Here is a 12,988-nt window from a genome sequence, read left to right as displayed (position 1 = left end):
GATACAAAAATGTTTGGTTAAATGCTCTTGCGAATAATTTACTCTCATGGCAGAAGGAAAATTACCAGCGCACTCAAGCACGCAAAAATAAAAAAATTAAAGGAATCTAATTTGTGACAAAATAATGAAAGCTTGAGTTACAGATGAAATATTTACACCTGCACTTTCTGAAATTATTATTAAATATTAAGCTGTCAAGTGAGTCACACTTACATTTACTTTACATTACATTTGATGGCCTCCAGCAACTTGGACTCCAGCTGACCACTGTCGTTCTTGTTCTGCTCTACAGCCTCTGTAGCAATATATGAACCAATTCTCAGCCTGCTGCAGTTTCTGGTTAGAGTTGCCCTCTAAGCGGATCCCCAGGGAAGAATAAAGGCTGTTGTCACCAGCTGTAGTTCAATATGGTGAAGCTGGAGACTAACAGTAGGATGAGAGACTCACTAAAGGGGCAGCTGAATATTGAAAACGAGTGGGGGTGGGGGGAATTATCCAAATTATCAATTGCACTCTTAGATGGCCAAAGAAATAAGAAATAATAAAATCCTAAAATAAGTCACCATACATACTTACACAGCCTTGCAAAGTAATATTTGTGTGGAAAAGACTATATGTGTAGTGAGGTCCCCTGATGTGTTCTCAAAGATGCTTGGAAGAGTCGATCAGTCTCGAGACTAGGTGCTGTCTTAACCTTAGCTGTCTTCCCTGTGTGTAACATTTAATCCATATAAATGGGTCATTGCATTGATTCTGAATGTATGTTTACTATAGTTGCCTAAATAATTCAGAGAACTGTATGTATTTAGTTTTTATATTGTTATTTATATATTTAAAGTTTAAAAAAGAATCTATTAGACTAAATTCAACCATAACAGTTCAGTGCTGTGTTTCATCATCAGTACCAAAAACATTAAAGAACTTGGTAATTAGGCAGTCTTTTTGAGGTTTTGTTCTAACAACCTTTTGTTGAATTGAACAGTAAATGACAAACATGTATGGAGGATAGCAAAAATGACAATTAACCTTAAACAATGCCCAAAGGACAATTCTTCAATAGGCTCTTTTAGCCTGAAAGTGTGATTATATTTAAAAGGGAATATCGTTACTGTGTTGCCCGTAACAGTTTTCCTGTTTTTGGCTGTCTTCACACACAACCAGTTGTCATGTCACATTTTTTTTCATTTTTTTTTTTTTTTTTTTTTTACTATCTGGAGACAAAATACTCGGCCACATGAATGTGCTACATTAAGTATTTCAGATATTACTTTTATCAGTCTCCCACTGCCTTTGAGTCATTTCCTGTCTGTCCATGTTTAATATCCCCAATAGGCTTTCAGAGATATTTAATGCTACAAGGAATTCCTTGTGCAGTTCACCCTCTACTCTTGAACGTATTTATGACAAATCCTCATGTAAACATTTCCAAGTTGGTTGTAAAGTCTCCCCTATAATCTGTTTGCTAGCATGAAACTGTTGTAGTGCTGCTTTGCCCCCTGGTAAAGTTTAAAGAGGGAGGCCAGGTTTAGTCTGGGTCAGATGTCTGTCAGATGGCTGGTGTGGTCTGTTAGCTGCAAATGGTCAGGTTCAGGTCTTGGCCTCAGTCTCATTTTCGCTGGACACGAGTCTCTGTTCACATGAATTCAGATGAACCACATTTTAGGTTTTTATGTCATACTGGTCTGTTTACATCCAAGAACCTCCCCGCCCCACACACACACAACAACAACAACAACAACAACAACAAGGTTGTTAGTTTCTGTCATTTATCATGCCCTTACATTTGGCATCATTACCCCTGCACCTGTATTGTCTGCTTCTCACCCCACCTGTCTCTCCCACACTCTTCTCATGTTTCTCCACTGTCAAAGCAGGTCAGGCTACTCTGTGATGTAGATGCTGTCAGTTTCGCTTCGTGACTTAAATAAAAATCAATCTCTAAGACTGTGTATAAAGGGAATTTCATCCTTTTTAAAATTTATTAAATTTGATACTTTTTTTCTCCTCAAGCCCCAAGAGCCTAAAGCCCCAAGAGCAGGCTTACCTGTCCTCGTTACCATGGTTTCAAGTTATTAAGGAAATTAATAGAAAGCACTGCGTCGCATAACTCGAGCTGAGATTCAGACCCTGCAATAGCAGTGACCACAAAAGTATTCTCATGTGTATTTGCTGCTCTGAGGTGACACAAGATCTGCTGAGCTGACACATGAGTTTTATTTTTATCCTACTGTCATGGGTTTGTGTCATACAGTGTACAAAAACGGCAACGCCTAAATGCTCGCCCGCTGTTAAAGCTTTCAGATATTATCTTCTCAGTGTGAGTTTCATGAAGGCGCTCTTGTGTTGCCCGCTGCCTACTCTCCACTGGGTTATGTTAATCAATAATAAGCTTTTGTAATATGTCGGGGCTTGTGGTGAAAGGCTATCATTTAGGATGTGAAATGCATGTTTTCCATGACTCATTTGGTCTGTAGGTCATTGTTGACGAAGTCTGTTTTCTGGTGTTGTTGAATTGCATTTTTCTCACAGGCGCAGTTGAAGGCTGCAGCTAAAGGTTATTTGTGAAAAAGGAAGAGTTTTAACTCGTTCATTAATCTGACCTTGCGTTCTTTTCTTTTTTTCCTCCCACCAGTCCTTTATTTCATGGCGATTTTGTCAGAACTAGAAATAAAAGGGGGGGGGGGGAGGAAATAATGCTGTTAAATGATTGTCCAATTCATATTCTGTGTGTGCAGGGGGAGCGAAGAGCACTTGGTTTTCAAAGTATTAATATACAACCTTTGGTGTCGCGCCCGGAAGTCTTGGTTATACTGTTGCCAAGTGCCAGATCATGTGCACAATAATGGTAATTTATTCATGTGTATAAATCTGTTTCACTTTATTTTAAGTAACGAGGTCTCTGTTTTGACACTGTTGTTTCTCTCGGAGGACTTAACTCTTAAATGTCTCCTTTGACAATATAGCACTGAAAGATTGTCTGCTGGGACTTGAACTACAGAACAGAGATTAATATATATTAACAAAGAAGTGTGATGGATATCACCATTTTTCAATTACTTGGCTACCTGAAGTCTTGGATCCAGTGCGTTAACATTAATATATCCATGTGACACTTTTGTGAAATGCCTTTTTTATTTTAGGATTCATACTTGCTTTGGAAAGTTTTTTTTTTTTTTTAAATATCTGATCCAGATGAGATTCTTCAGATGTACCTGTGTGCCAGTTTTCGTTGCTCAACCTTTGATCATGTAGTAGTAGTTTGTGGGCTGAGAAATGAATTTCATGTATTATAGGAAGAGAATGACGTTATCAGTGAAGTTTGGAGAGCCAAATGTGTTGACATTTTCTGAAAACGGCACGGTTTTTGGAGCCTGTTTATAAAAGTGATTATGTCACTGAACCACTGCAAATTTTTGTGTCACCCATGATGGACCACAAAATACTGTTTACTTATTCTATTTCATGTCAGTTTTGTCAGCTCGCTGTACTTTGATACAATAATGCAGTCCTGGATGGCTAGTGGTGCATTGGATTAGCCGGCAATGGCACACAGTAGTTGGAGAGGTTTAACCCAATGATCCCTGCTTAAACATGGGCTCTAAATCCACACAGCTGATATACAGCCATTCACTGGGACATTACAGCACTACCTTCTCACTGCCTCTTTAATACTAATGACACACAAGGTGTTGTATTTTTCATTTGTTTATAAAGTCTGCTTTCCTTAACAACAAGAAGGTTTGGTGCATCGATCACAGCTTTCACAGGTATTAGATGAAACGTTATTGAAATGCACAACTGCAAAAGGCTGCAAATGCATTTCTAACAACCCACATATTAATCGCTAAGAAAAAGGCAAACTGTCTACAAGTGGAGAATATTCAGTACGAGAATAAGAAATGTTTGATAGACAAAACCTATAAAGGAAATCACCCCTCTCTTGAAATAAACTGGCTTATTTCATACATTTCTTGGCTTTGTTCCATTAACAGATGAGAAAGTTGAAGTTGTGCTACACATTAACACTCAAATCTCATCCTAAGATGGAGGACGCATCATGCTTTGAGGATTTTTGAGGATACTTCCGGCCTTGTAATCAGCAGCGAGACTAGTAATTAAAACTTAAAAGCGTTTTTCAAATACACATTGGTTATAAAAGAAGAAAATGTTTGGACTCTTAAGCCTGAACGTAACCCAGTTCACATGGTGGGGACATAAACTGAAGAAGCGTGTTTAATCAAGATATCCCAGAAATGGTTTCATAAGCAACAACAGGAAACATCTGATGATGATAGCAGTGGTGGTGGTGGTGGTTGTTATTAGTGGAGGTTTTATGAGTCACTAATTTCAGGAGTTTACTTTTTCCAGTGTGCTCACTGACTGATTAGCCAGTGGGTTCAATAGGCATTAAATGTACATGTATTTGTGTTCAGCCAAACTATTTCCATATGAAAGTAAAGCCCACACTACATGTTGTAGTCCTGTTAGAAATCAGTTCTGCAATCCTGGTGAACCCAAACTGTTCATGATCATTTTTTTCTAGCTGTACCTGAGAAGTGGTCGGGATAAATATTTGCCTGTCATGTTTGGCAACAGAGGAAGTAAAGCGTAACTATTAGCTTTGGCTTTGCAGAACTGTAAACGTTGGTGTCCTTCCTTTTCAAACCAGAACAGGACATACAGTTTGTATGTATTCATTGACTCATCAAGGAAGAACGTTTACTTTTTAAATAAGGCACGCTGTATGCTAGTCCTCCAGTGTCATGATGGCAGATAGCAATCATATAAAACATAGCTGATTTAATCAATAGAGCTTTTGTACAGTGTTGTATAAACTGTTGTAGGCAAAAGCCGGTTTTACAGTAAATCCATTATGACCACTCTATATAACCGGTCTGTACACCAATGGGGGTAAAGCACTGCAAGTCCATCAACGTTTTTGATGTAAAAAGACTTTGTATCTTTTTAAATACTCGAATATGTATGGCAGTTATATATGCACTGATTAGTCTTTTGTTTTTTGCCATTTCTTTGTGCACAAATATTTAGGTGGTTTCACCCCAACGTTACCGGAATCGAGGCAGAGCAGCTCCTGTTGACCCGGGGAGTCCACGGCAGTTTTCTGGCCCGGCCGAGCAAGAGCAACCCGGGGGATTTTACCCTCTCTGTCAGGTAAATGCATCTACGCTCCCCACTTAGCCTCAGTGTTCTCAACAGTACCAAGTTAAATCCTCAAATGCATGGGTCTCCTGTCATATCGACAGGCTACTTGGTTGATTAGAGAGGCAAGTGATTATCTATGGAAAACACTGTATATGGTGTTTGACGAGGGCTATGGAGGAAATGCACAGTGATTTAAAGGCAATCTAGCCATGTCTAAAAATAACCAAGCCTGAGTGACCACATGATCAAAAATTACACAAACAAACCTCAGGAGTGCAAAGGTAAGGTGCTCAGTTCAGCGAGAATTGGTCTGGTCAGTTTTCAGCCTGAGAATAAGACGTAACACTGTGCTGGTCTGAAAAATGTAGGACGTTTACTTCTCAGGAGAGACGAGGCTTTTCTGAGAAGAGTCTCAGAAACTGGTGTCTCAGCAAGTGACTCCACATTTCGCCTGTGGGTAGAGAAATTGTATCAAACGGGAGTTGTTTTGCGCAAGTGTTTCTAAGAACATGTTGGATAACACTTTTCCATGGTGTGATTTTTGTCAATTTTGACACTACACAACCAGAAAATCTTAATTTTGGATAGCAGGCTTAAAATAAAGTGAGTTAGACAAGCACAGAAAAGTGTTCACTAAAACTTGTCACTCACGCCTTATTTCTCTTAATCTCTTTAAGAACCACTGTGTGTAGTGTGTGTGTGTGTGTGGTGTGGAGTTTCTGGTAAATAGACTGTGCACTACATGCTGTGGTGATTACGGAGAGCAGGAAACAAACTGAGACACAAGAAGAGAGAGTTTGAAGAGTGGCTCTTCCTTGGCAACGGAAGCTTTTAAGAGATGGATCAGTCGGCCAAGCTCCTGGAAGAAAGCCCAGACGCATTTGTTACTGTGACTGTAGCTGGCATAGTAACATTAGGCAAGGGAGAGTGTGTGAGAGTAAGAGGGAGAATGAAATGTAGAAAAACAGATGAAAGGGAAACGGGGTAGTTAGACAGGCAGTGGCTTTTAAATGATGTTAAAGAGTGAGGGGCCTATTAAGGTTTTGACCTTCGCTGCCTGTGGTTTGTGTTTGCGGTGAGGTTGTAGTAAATGTCACACACAGGAAGGTCGGTGGAGTAAGTTGTAGCCGCAGCTTGTGATCTTGACAGACTTAAACACAGATGTATGCACAAAGAGGTCAAGTGGGCAAGCTGCAGAGCCTCACCACCTGCTATGGAAGGTAGGTCACTTTGAACTAAGGGCAAGGAAGAGTCTGTGTAACATCACAATAAAAACACTTTACAATTTAAAAAAAAAAAAAAAAAAAAAAAAAAAAAATGCTGCTTTTACAAATGAAAACCCTAAAAAGTGAGTGATTCAAACTTCAATTTTTGCTTGGGCTAGTTTGCCACCTACTGATCTCACTATACTCTGTGTTGAAGGCAATCCACAAAAAGTATGAAACTGAGTGAATTGTTTCACTTAATGTTCATCCAAAACATAAAAACATTATTAAATAATCCAGAAAACATTAGAAATGGAAATAAAGGTTTATTTTATCAATGTGTTTATTAAAAAAATATGACTATTGAAGCTTGTGCTAGCTTTGTAGCTGATGTGTGGTGTAGGCCTTTTACAGCATTATTACGAGTAAATAACTTTTAAATGAATCGCACCAAAAAAAAGAGAGAACCAAATGTAGCTGCCTGGAAAGGCCATTATGACTCATGTCTGATTATCTTAATAGTCAGTCTTGGCATCTATAACTATATGAATATTGAGGTCCGTCCCTCCCTCCCTGCTTATCTTTCCCCCCGAACATCATCTCCTCGTTTCTCCCCTTTCTCCTTACTCTGCTCCACGAGGTGAACATAAGAAGGAGGGGGTCGGACACAGCCACCGCTCTGAAGTCTAAAACGCTAATAAGAGCTCTTTGAGGGTTTTGAAAATGTAATCAGCTCAGAGTTTCAGAAAATTCAAAGATGGAGAAAGTTTGCGATGGAAAAAGTTTGGCCTTAATTTATATACGAGGCAAACTTTATAAGGAGAAAAGTCTGGTCAAGTTTTCTGTCATTTTTCATGCTCTTTATAGCCTCTAAAGAACTCAAGGAGAAATTTTAAGGGCAATCTTGAGAGAGAATTTTTGCAGGGCAGATTACCACAGAGAGCGACTGGATTTTCTTCAAGCTTCTGTGTTATGTAATTCTAGCCTGAGTTTACTCAGATGTGTTTCCACTGCATTCATGCTATTTATAGTCAAGTTCAAGTAGCATTTCACCATTTATTGTTGTGGATACCAATCTGTGAATTTTAACTGCATTTGCAGAAGAAAAATATTCACACTACATTTAGTCAGCGTGGGGAAAACGATCTTTTCAGCATGTCTCAGTATGAATGTTATTTCTCACTTCATGAGATTGCCTAGTTTAACACCCTCAGTTAATAGTGGAGACTTAAAAGTTTGTGCTGACCTGCGTGTCTTTTTCAGAGAGTGACGCTACAGCCGCGACTGCTGTCGGAGCTGTTTTTAGCATTTCCATATACAATACCACAAAGATGCTGTCTACCCGTGAATTATTGATGCTTACTTCCTCAGCTCGTGTTTAGACTTCACCTTCCTAATTGCAGTGGAAGTACAGCTATTGTTTAGTCCCGCGATAGCTGTTACGAACTGCCAGTAGAAGAAATGATTGTTGTCCATATGCTCAAATATTAGCAGTTGTCTTTGAGCTTGGATATCATTGCCTGCTTATGAAAATGTAGGCTGATGGGCAGGTTTCTCAGTTGTTAGAAGTCACTCTGCTGTGGTGGGTTTTGTTTTGTTTCTCTGTTGGGACAGTCTCGAGATGTAGAAGATGCTTAATTACTGAAATTTTTTTTTTTCTTTTAGAAGTCAGGTTAACAAGGTGTAGTTTTACTGAAAAACACATAAAGGGGAACTAAAGTAGAGGCCAAAACTGTATCAACTTCAGGTTGATAAGTGTACTTTAAAAGAGATTTCTCAGAGGTGTCAGGATCTATTAGTGCAAAAATATTGCTTGGAATAGCTTTAGGGCAAACAAGCAATAATTTATGTCCTAGGCTTTGCAGATGGATAAGTATGTGGTTTTTAAGTAGTCAATTTCTCAGTTGTCTGTGTTTTGTGGACTTCATCTTGTCAGTGTATTAGTTTAGAAAAGCTGATTTATATATTATTTATATTTTATAAAACAACCCTTCACTTTTATGCAGTGGTGTGGCTAGAATATGGAGACTAATACAGTACATAGATGTGATCTGGTTGTTAATAAGCTGCAGTTTAACAATGTGGTGATCAGATGTAGAGGAACTGCAAATCATGTGTTTGTGCTTTCACTTGGTTCCCTCAATGTAAACCGGCGCATAGCATAATCAAGGGCACTGTCATGTTGCATGCTCTGTCTGTTTTTTCAGCAAAGGGGGATTTTGGTGCAGCTTAAATGCAATTTTAATCAAGCTTTAAATCAAACTTACTACATTTTACTGTGACTCACTATGTGTATATATGGTGAGTCAGTGCAGTTAAAGAATGTAAAGGTTATGTGTGTTTTGTCATCTCACTAAAAGCTAAATATTCTGTATTTTTGTGATAATTTTGTAAATTGGTCAGTACCGTTTGCTGCTCTTGAGCTTGGATCATGCATAGCGTTGTTGTTGTTATTACAAACAGTTTTAATCCTCCTTTCATAGTTCAGTTTGCACTCTGAGCTTAAAAAAACAAAACAAACAAAATGAGTTGTGTTACTGCCTGTTTTATATGTGGTGTTAGGTTATTAAGTCAGTGGAAAAAAAATGCAGCAAAAATCGCTCTCATTGAAATTGAGGTGCATTAGTGTACTCACATGTATGCTATCCCCTCTTTGCATTTTTACATTGCTCTCCTCGCAATGAGACATGAGAAAGCAGGAGTAGAGCATTTAACACGATGAGAAATCGATGCTTCTGATCTGTTGTTTAACTGACATTGCTTTGAATCATGTGACACGGCTACTTCAACCTTCCATTGTTTTGTTGCAACTTGCTGCTGGATTTCATGATCTGTCACATAAGCTTAACAGTGTTGATGATAATGATACATTTACTTTGTTAAATTTGAAGTGCAGCACACTGTGAGACTCTGCTAGTATTGAATCTTTTAACATTTTTACCATAATGCTGAAACATACAGGCATTAAAATTGCAGCGGATCAATTTAAATGACTAATACAGCCTTTAAATAGAAAAGGATTGCTCAGTAGAGTCCATCCTCTTGTATACATCACAGGTGATGTATCAAACGGATTGTTCAGTAAGATGCATTTCCAGGTCACAGGCAGGACACGCTGATATTTATAAATAATTCATATATAAACAGTCTTTAAATACATTCAGTCAGCATCAGCATGTAGCATGTTCTGTAACCCAGTGGCACAGTAATGCACACTAACACTGATTTAGCATTTAAATTGGATAATAAACATTTAGTTGATTTAATTCTCCTTGACTTTTCATTTTGATTTTCCTGCATGCTTGTTTTTGTTTTTAAATATTTAAAAAATAAATAATCATTTAATTTCTTTACATGTAAATGAACCAGATAAAGTGAAGATTAAAAACAGTTTTCAGTTGCTAGTGGGAGTGGATTGGATGTGTTCAGCAGCAGCAGGAGACTGTCTTTAGAGTAGCTGTGCATGATGCGTTGAGGATATGGGCACCAGCTTGCTAGCTTTGCACAGAACTGCTGTCTTCTCCTGCTGGATCGTTAACCATCCGATGTGTTTTGGAAGTTTTAATCAAATTTCTTATTTGTTCTTCTGCATCAGGATGTGACCTGAAACAATTTGCACATTTGCTGATTAGAGCTGCCACGATTAGTCGACTAGTCACGATTACGTCGACTATCAAAATCGTCGACGACTGATTTAATAGTCGACGCGTCGTTTGAAGCTTTGTAAGATCACAAAAGACGCAGGAATAAGTAGTAGGATTTAAAAGTGTAATAACGGACTGAAACAGAAGATGGCAGCAGTGCATGTAAAGGATGCCAGCTGCCGTTAAACCCCGAAGAAGAAGAAGCTGTGTCCCAGAATTCATAGTGCGGCCCAGCGCAGTTGTCAACAATGGCGGCAGCTAGTTAGTTTTAATATTACTCTTATTATTCTTTCTGGGTCACAAAATAAACGTTTAACATATTTTCAAGCTGTAAGTTTTACGTCCAATCGATGCATGATCTGATTAGTCGACTAATCGCAAAAATAATCGGTGACTAGTCGACTATCAAAATAATCGTTTGTGGCAGCCCTATTGCTGATGTACCTAATAATTCATGCTGTATTTTTCAGGGGCTCAGAGTTACTACTTAATGGCGATAAATGTTATGGTTGTGAATGCCAGCAACTGTAATTATGCATGCACTCCTGTCAGACTGGTGAGAGTGTTGGTTAATGTGTACTAGAATAGACAGGAGTGATCCAGAAACAAACAAAACAAATTCTGTCCTGATCACTGAAACAACCAAAGCATTTATGACCTGTATGGATTCCTTAAACGATGTCAGATTTTGAGAGAAGAGAATGAAAATGTGTTAGGATGTGTTTGCCTCATTCCAGAGTTAATGGTGTTAAACTCTTAGAGAACAGGAGGCTTTGGCCGGAGAGTTGAGGAGGGGCCTGTAACGCAGCTATAGACTTGTGGCATCCTGCCAACAGCCACTAATAGAGCCATGAAGCAATTACCAGGACACACTGAGAGAGGGGAGTGGAGGGAAGGATAGATTATGGGACAGATAAATACAAGAATGGAGGATAGGATTAATGATATGCTGAGCGGGAGGATGGAAAGAAAGAAAAAAGGAATGTAAAATTCATTAGGACAACAAAAAAGTGATGGAGGGAAATGGGCTTTGTGCTATTTGATATGACCATTAACTGATAATCATTTTGAAAGAGAGAGGAGACTGTTGCATCTCGACCTGCAGATTAGATAGATGGTCTGTACTGCCTGACTAACTCCCCTGTGGTCCCTAAATCTGGTGGGGGTGTGTGTGTGTGTGTGTGTGTGTGTGTGTGCATGCGTACATATGTGCGTGTGTGTGTGTTGTCCTACTTAATATGTTTACAAAATGTTTTGTTTCTCTCTTGGGAAAAACTGTTGGACTGAATCACTGCTATGTAAATCTGCTTTACCATTTGCCATCTACAAAGTACATTTATCAGCTGAGGTTTTTTTTTTTTTTTTTTTTTGTATTTCTTCTTCTTCACTTGCTTCCAGGAAGATGTATTATAGATCAGTACAGCATATGTGTCTGTGTGAGTCAGTGTGCATTCACATTCATATGTACCTATTCAAACCAGCCAGAGGACTTTGAATATGCAAAGTGGTACCAAATGTTTTGTGGCTTATCAGTCTTTAAACTTGCCAGCTGCATGCATTTCGTTCCTGCAATCACAGTACAGCCTTCCTCCAAATGGATATGAAAACTACAGAGGATTTAAAAAAAAAAAAAGAAAAGAAAAGATGATCCTTGCTGAGAAGATTTGTCTTATCGAAGTCAAAGTCAAAAATGTTTGATTTGAGATTAAATGCATCAGTTATTTGCAGCTTTGTGGTGTTCCTAGTCTTAATTATCTTGAAATAGCTTATCAAAACTGCTTATTGAATTATATATTTGTCATTTAAAAGCTTTTATCATATAAAACAGCGTGTTTGAGTTTGGAAAAGCCCCAGTTTGGTAAGTGATACAATTGGTAGATTAGTGCAGGAAAATAAAGGAGACAGGTGAAATGCACTCTTTAGATCTTGAACGGCTTACTTGATAAGCTGGACGATTTATAATTTATATACATTAATGCTTTGGAGTGTGGGTGTTTTGTTTTTTTTTTTTTGTTTTTTTTTTTTTTTTTTTTTCTTCCCTCCTCCTCCTCTGACCGTCCTTTTCCCGATGAGCATATACTCTGTATTTGTGTAGGTGGCTGTTTATGTGTTTGGTGCCTACATGTCTGCAGGGGAACCAGTGAAAAGGGAAAATTCCACAGAGGAAAAAATACTACTTTGGAGTGAGTCTACTGCTGTTTGCATTCATGATAAATAAATGGTAATTGACTGAATTTCCTCTTCTTCTTTTTTCTTTCTTTCTTTCTTTTCTCCCCTCAGGCGTAAGGATGAGGTGACCCACATTAAGATCCAGAACACTGGTGACTACTATGACCTGTATGGAGGCGAGAAGTTCGCCACACTGGCCGAGCTGGTGCAGTATTACACTGAACAACAGGACCTCCTGCGCGAGAGGAATGGTGACGTCATTGAGCTTAAATATCCGCTCAACTGCAAGGACCCCACATCTGAGAGGTGCCAGTGCCAAAAAAGAATGAAATAGCCCTTTATTGTCATTGTACTTGTACAACACCCACACATGCAGATAAATAATATTTGTATAGAGCGAACACTGTGAGAGGAGAGAGATAAACTTCTGAGGTCAGCCTGATTACTTTTATTAAGACTTATAACTATATGAAAGTTTATTCCTGGCCACAAACAGTTAACTCTTACTGTTATTGCTTCAGGGTGTTACACTACTGCATCTCATCCTGTCAGGAGAAGCAGCTAAACCACCTGAGAACCACCAGTGCAGTGTAGAGGTCTATGTCAGTCTGCAGGGGGGCAAAAAACACTGTGGGCAAAACAATCTTTTTAGAGTCAGGAGCACTGTTATATTATTTGTTAAGCATTATGTTTTTGAGATTTACTTTTCAGTGTGAAATTTACAAGTTGGATAAGAAAGCTAGCAATGTGGTACATTGAATGAGTAGAAATAAAAAGATTTAACATCTTATCAAGCTAAATATTTAA

The 12,988-nt window shown here is 38.5% G+C and overlaps 1 protein-coding gene across 3 annotated transcripts in view; it reads left to right on the top strand.

The window, feature by feature from the left end:
- Nucleotides 1–12,988, top strand: part of ptpn11b (protein tyrosine phosphatase non-receptor type 11b) — a 34,871-nt gene that overhangs the window by 8,779 nt on the left and 13,104 nt on the right. For all 3 annotated transcript variants that reach the window (XM_031736114.2, XM_031736113.2, XM_031736115.2), the window contains exons 2-3: nucleotides 5,050–5,172; nucleotides 12,293–12,487. In XM_031736114.2, the coding sequence (XP_031591974.1) occupies nucleotides 5,050–5,172; nucleotides 12,293–12,487 (318 nt within the window). The remainder of the gene's footprint in view (nucleotides 1–5,049; nucleotides 5,173–12,292; nucleotides 12,488–12,988) is intronic.

This window comes from Oreochromis aureus, linkage group 20 (genome assembly GCF_013358895.1).
Source record: "Oreochromis aureus strain Israel breed Guangdong linkage group 20, ZZ_aureus, whole genome shotgun sequence".
NCBI classification, from domain to species: domain Eukaryota; kingdom Metazoa; phylum Chordata; class Actinopteri; order Cichliformes; family Cichlidae; genus Oreochromis; species Oreochromis aureus.
This window is presented reverse-complemented; position numbering and strand designations above follow the sequence as displayed.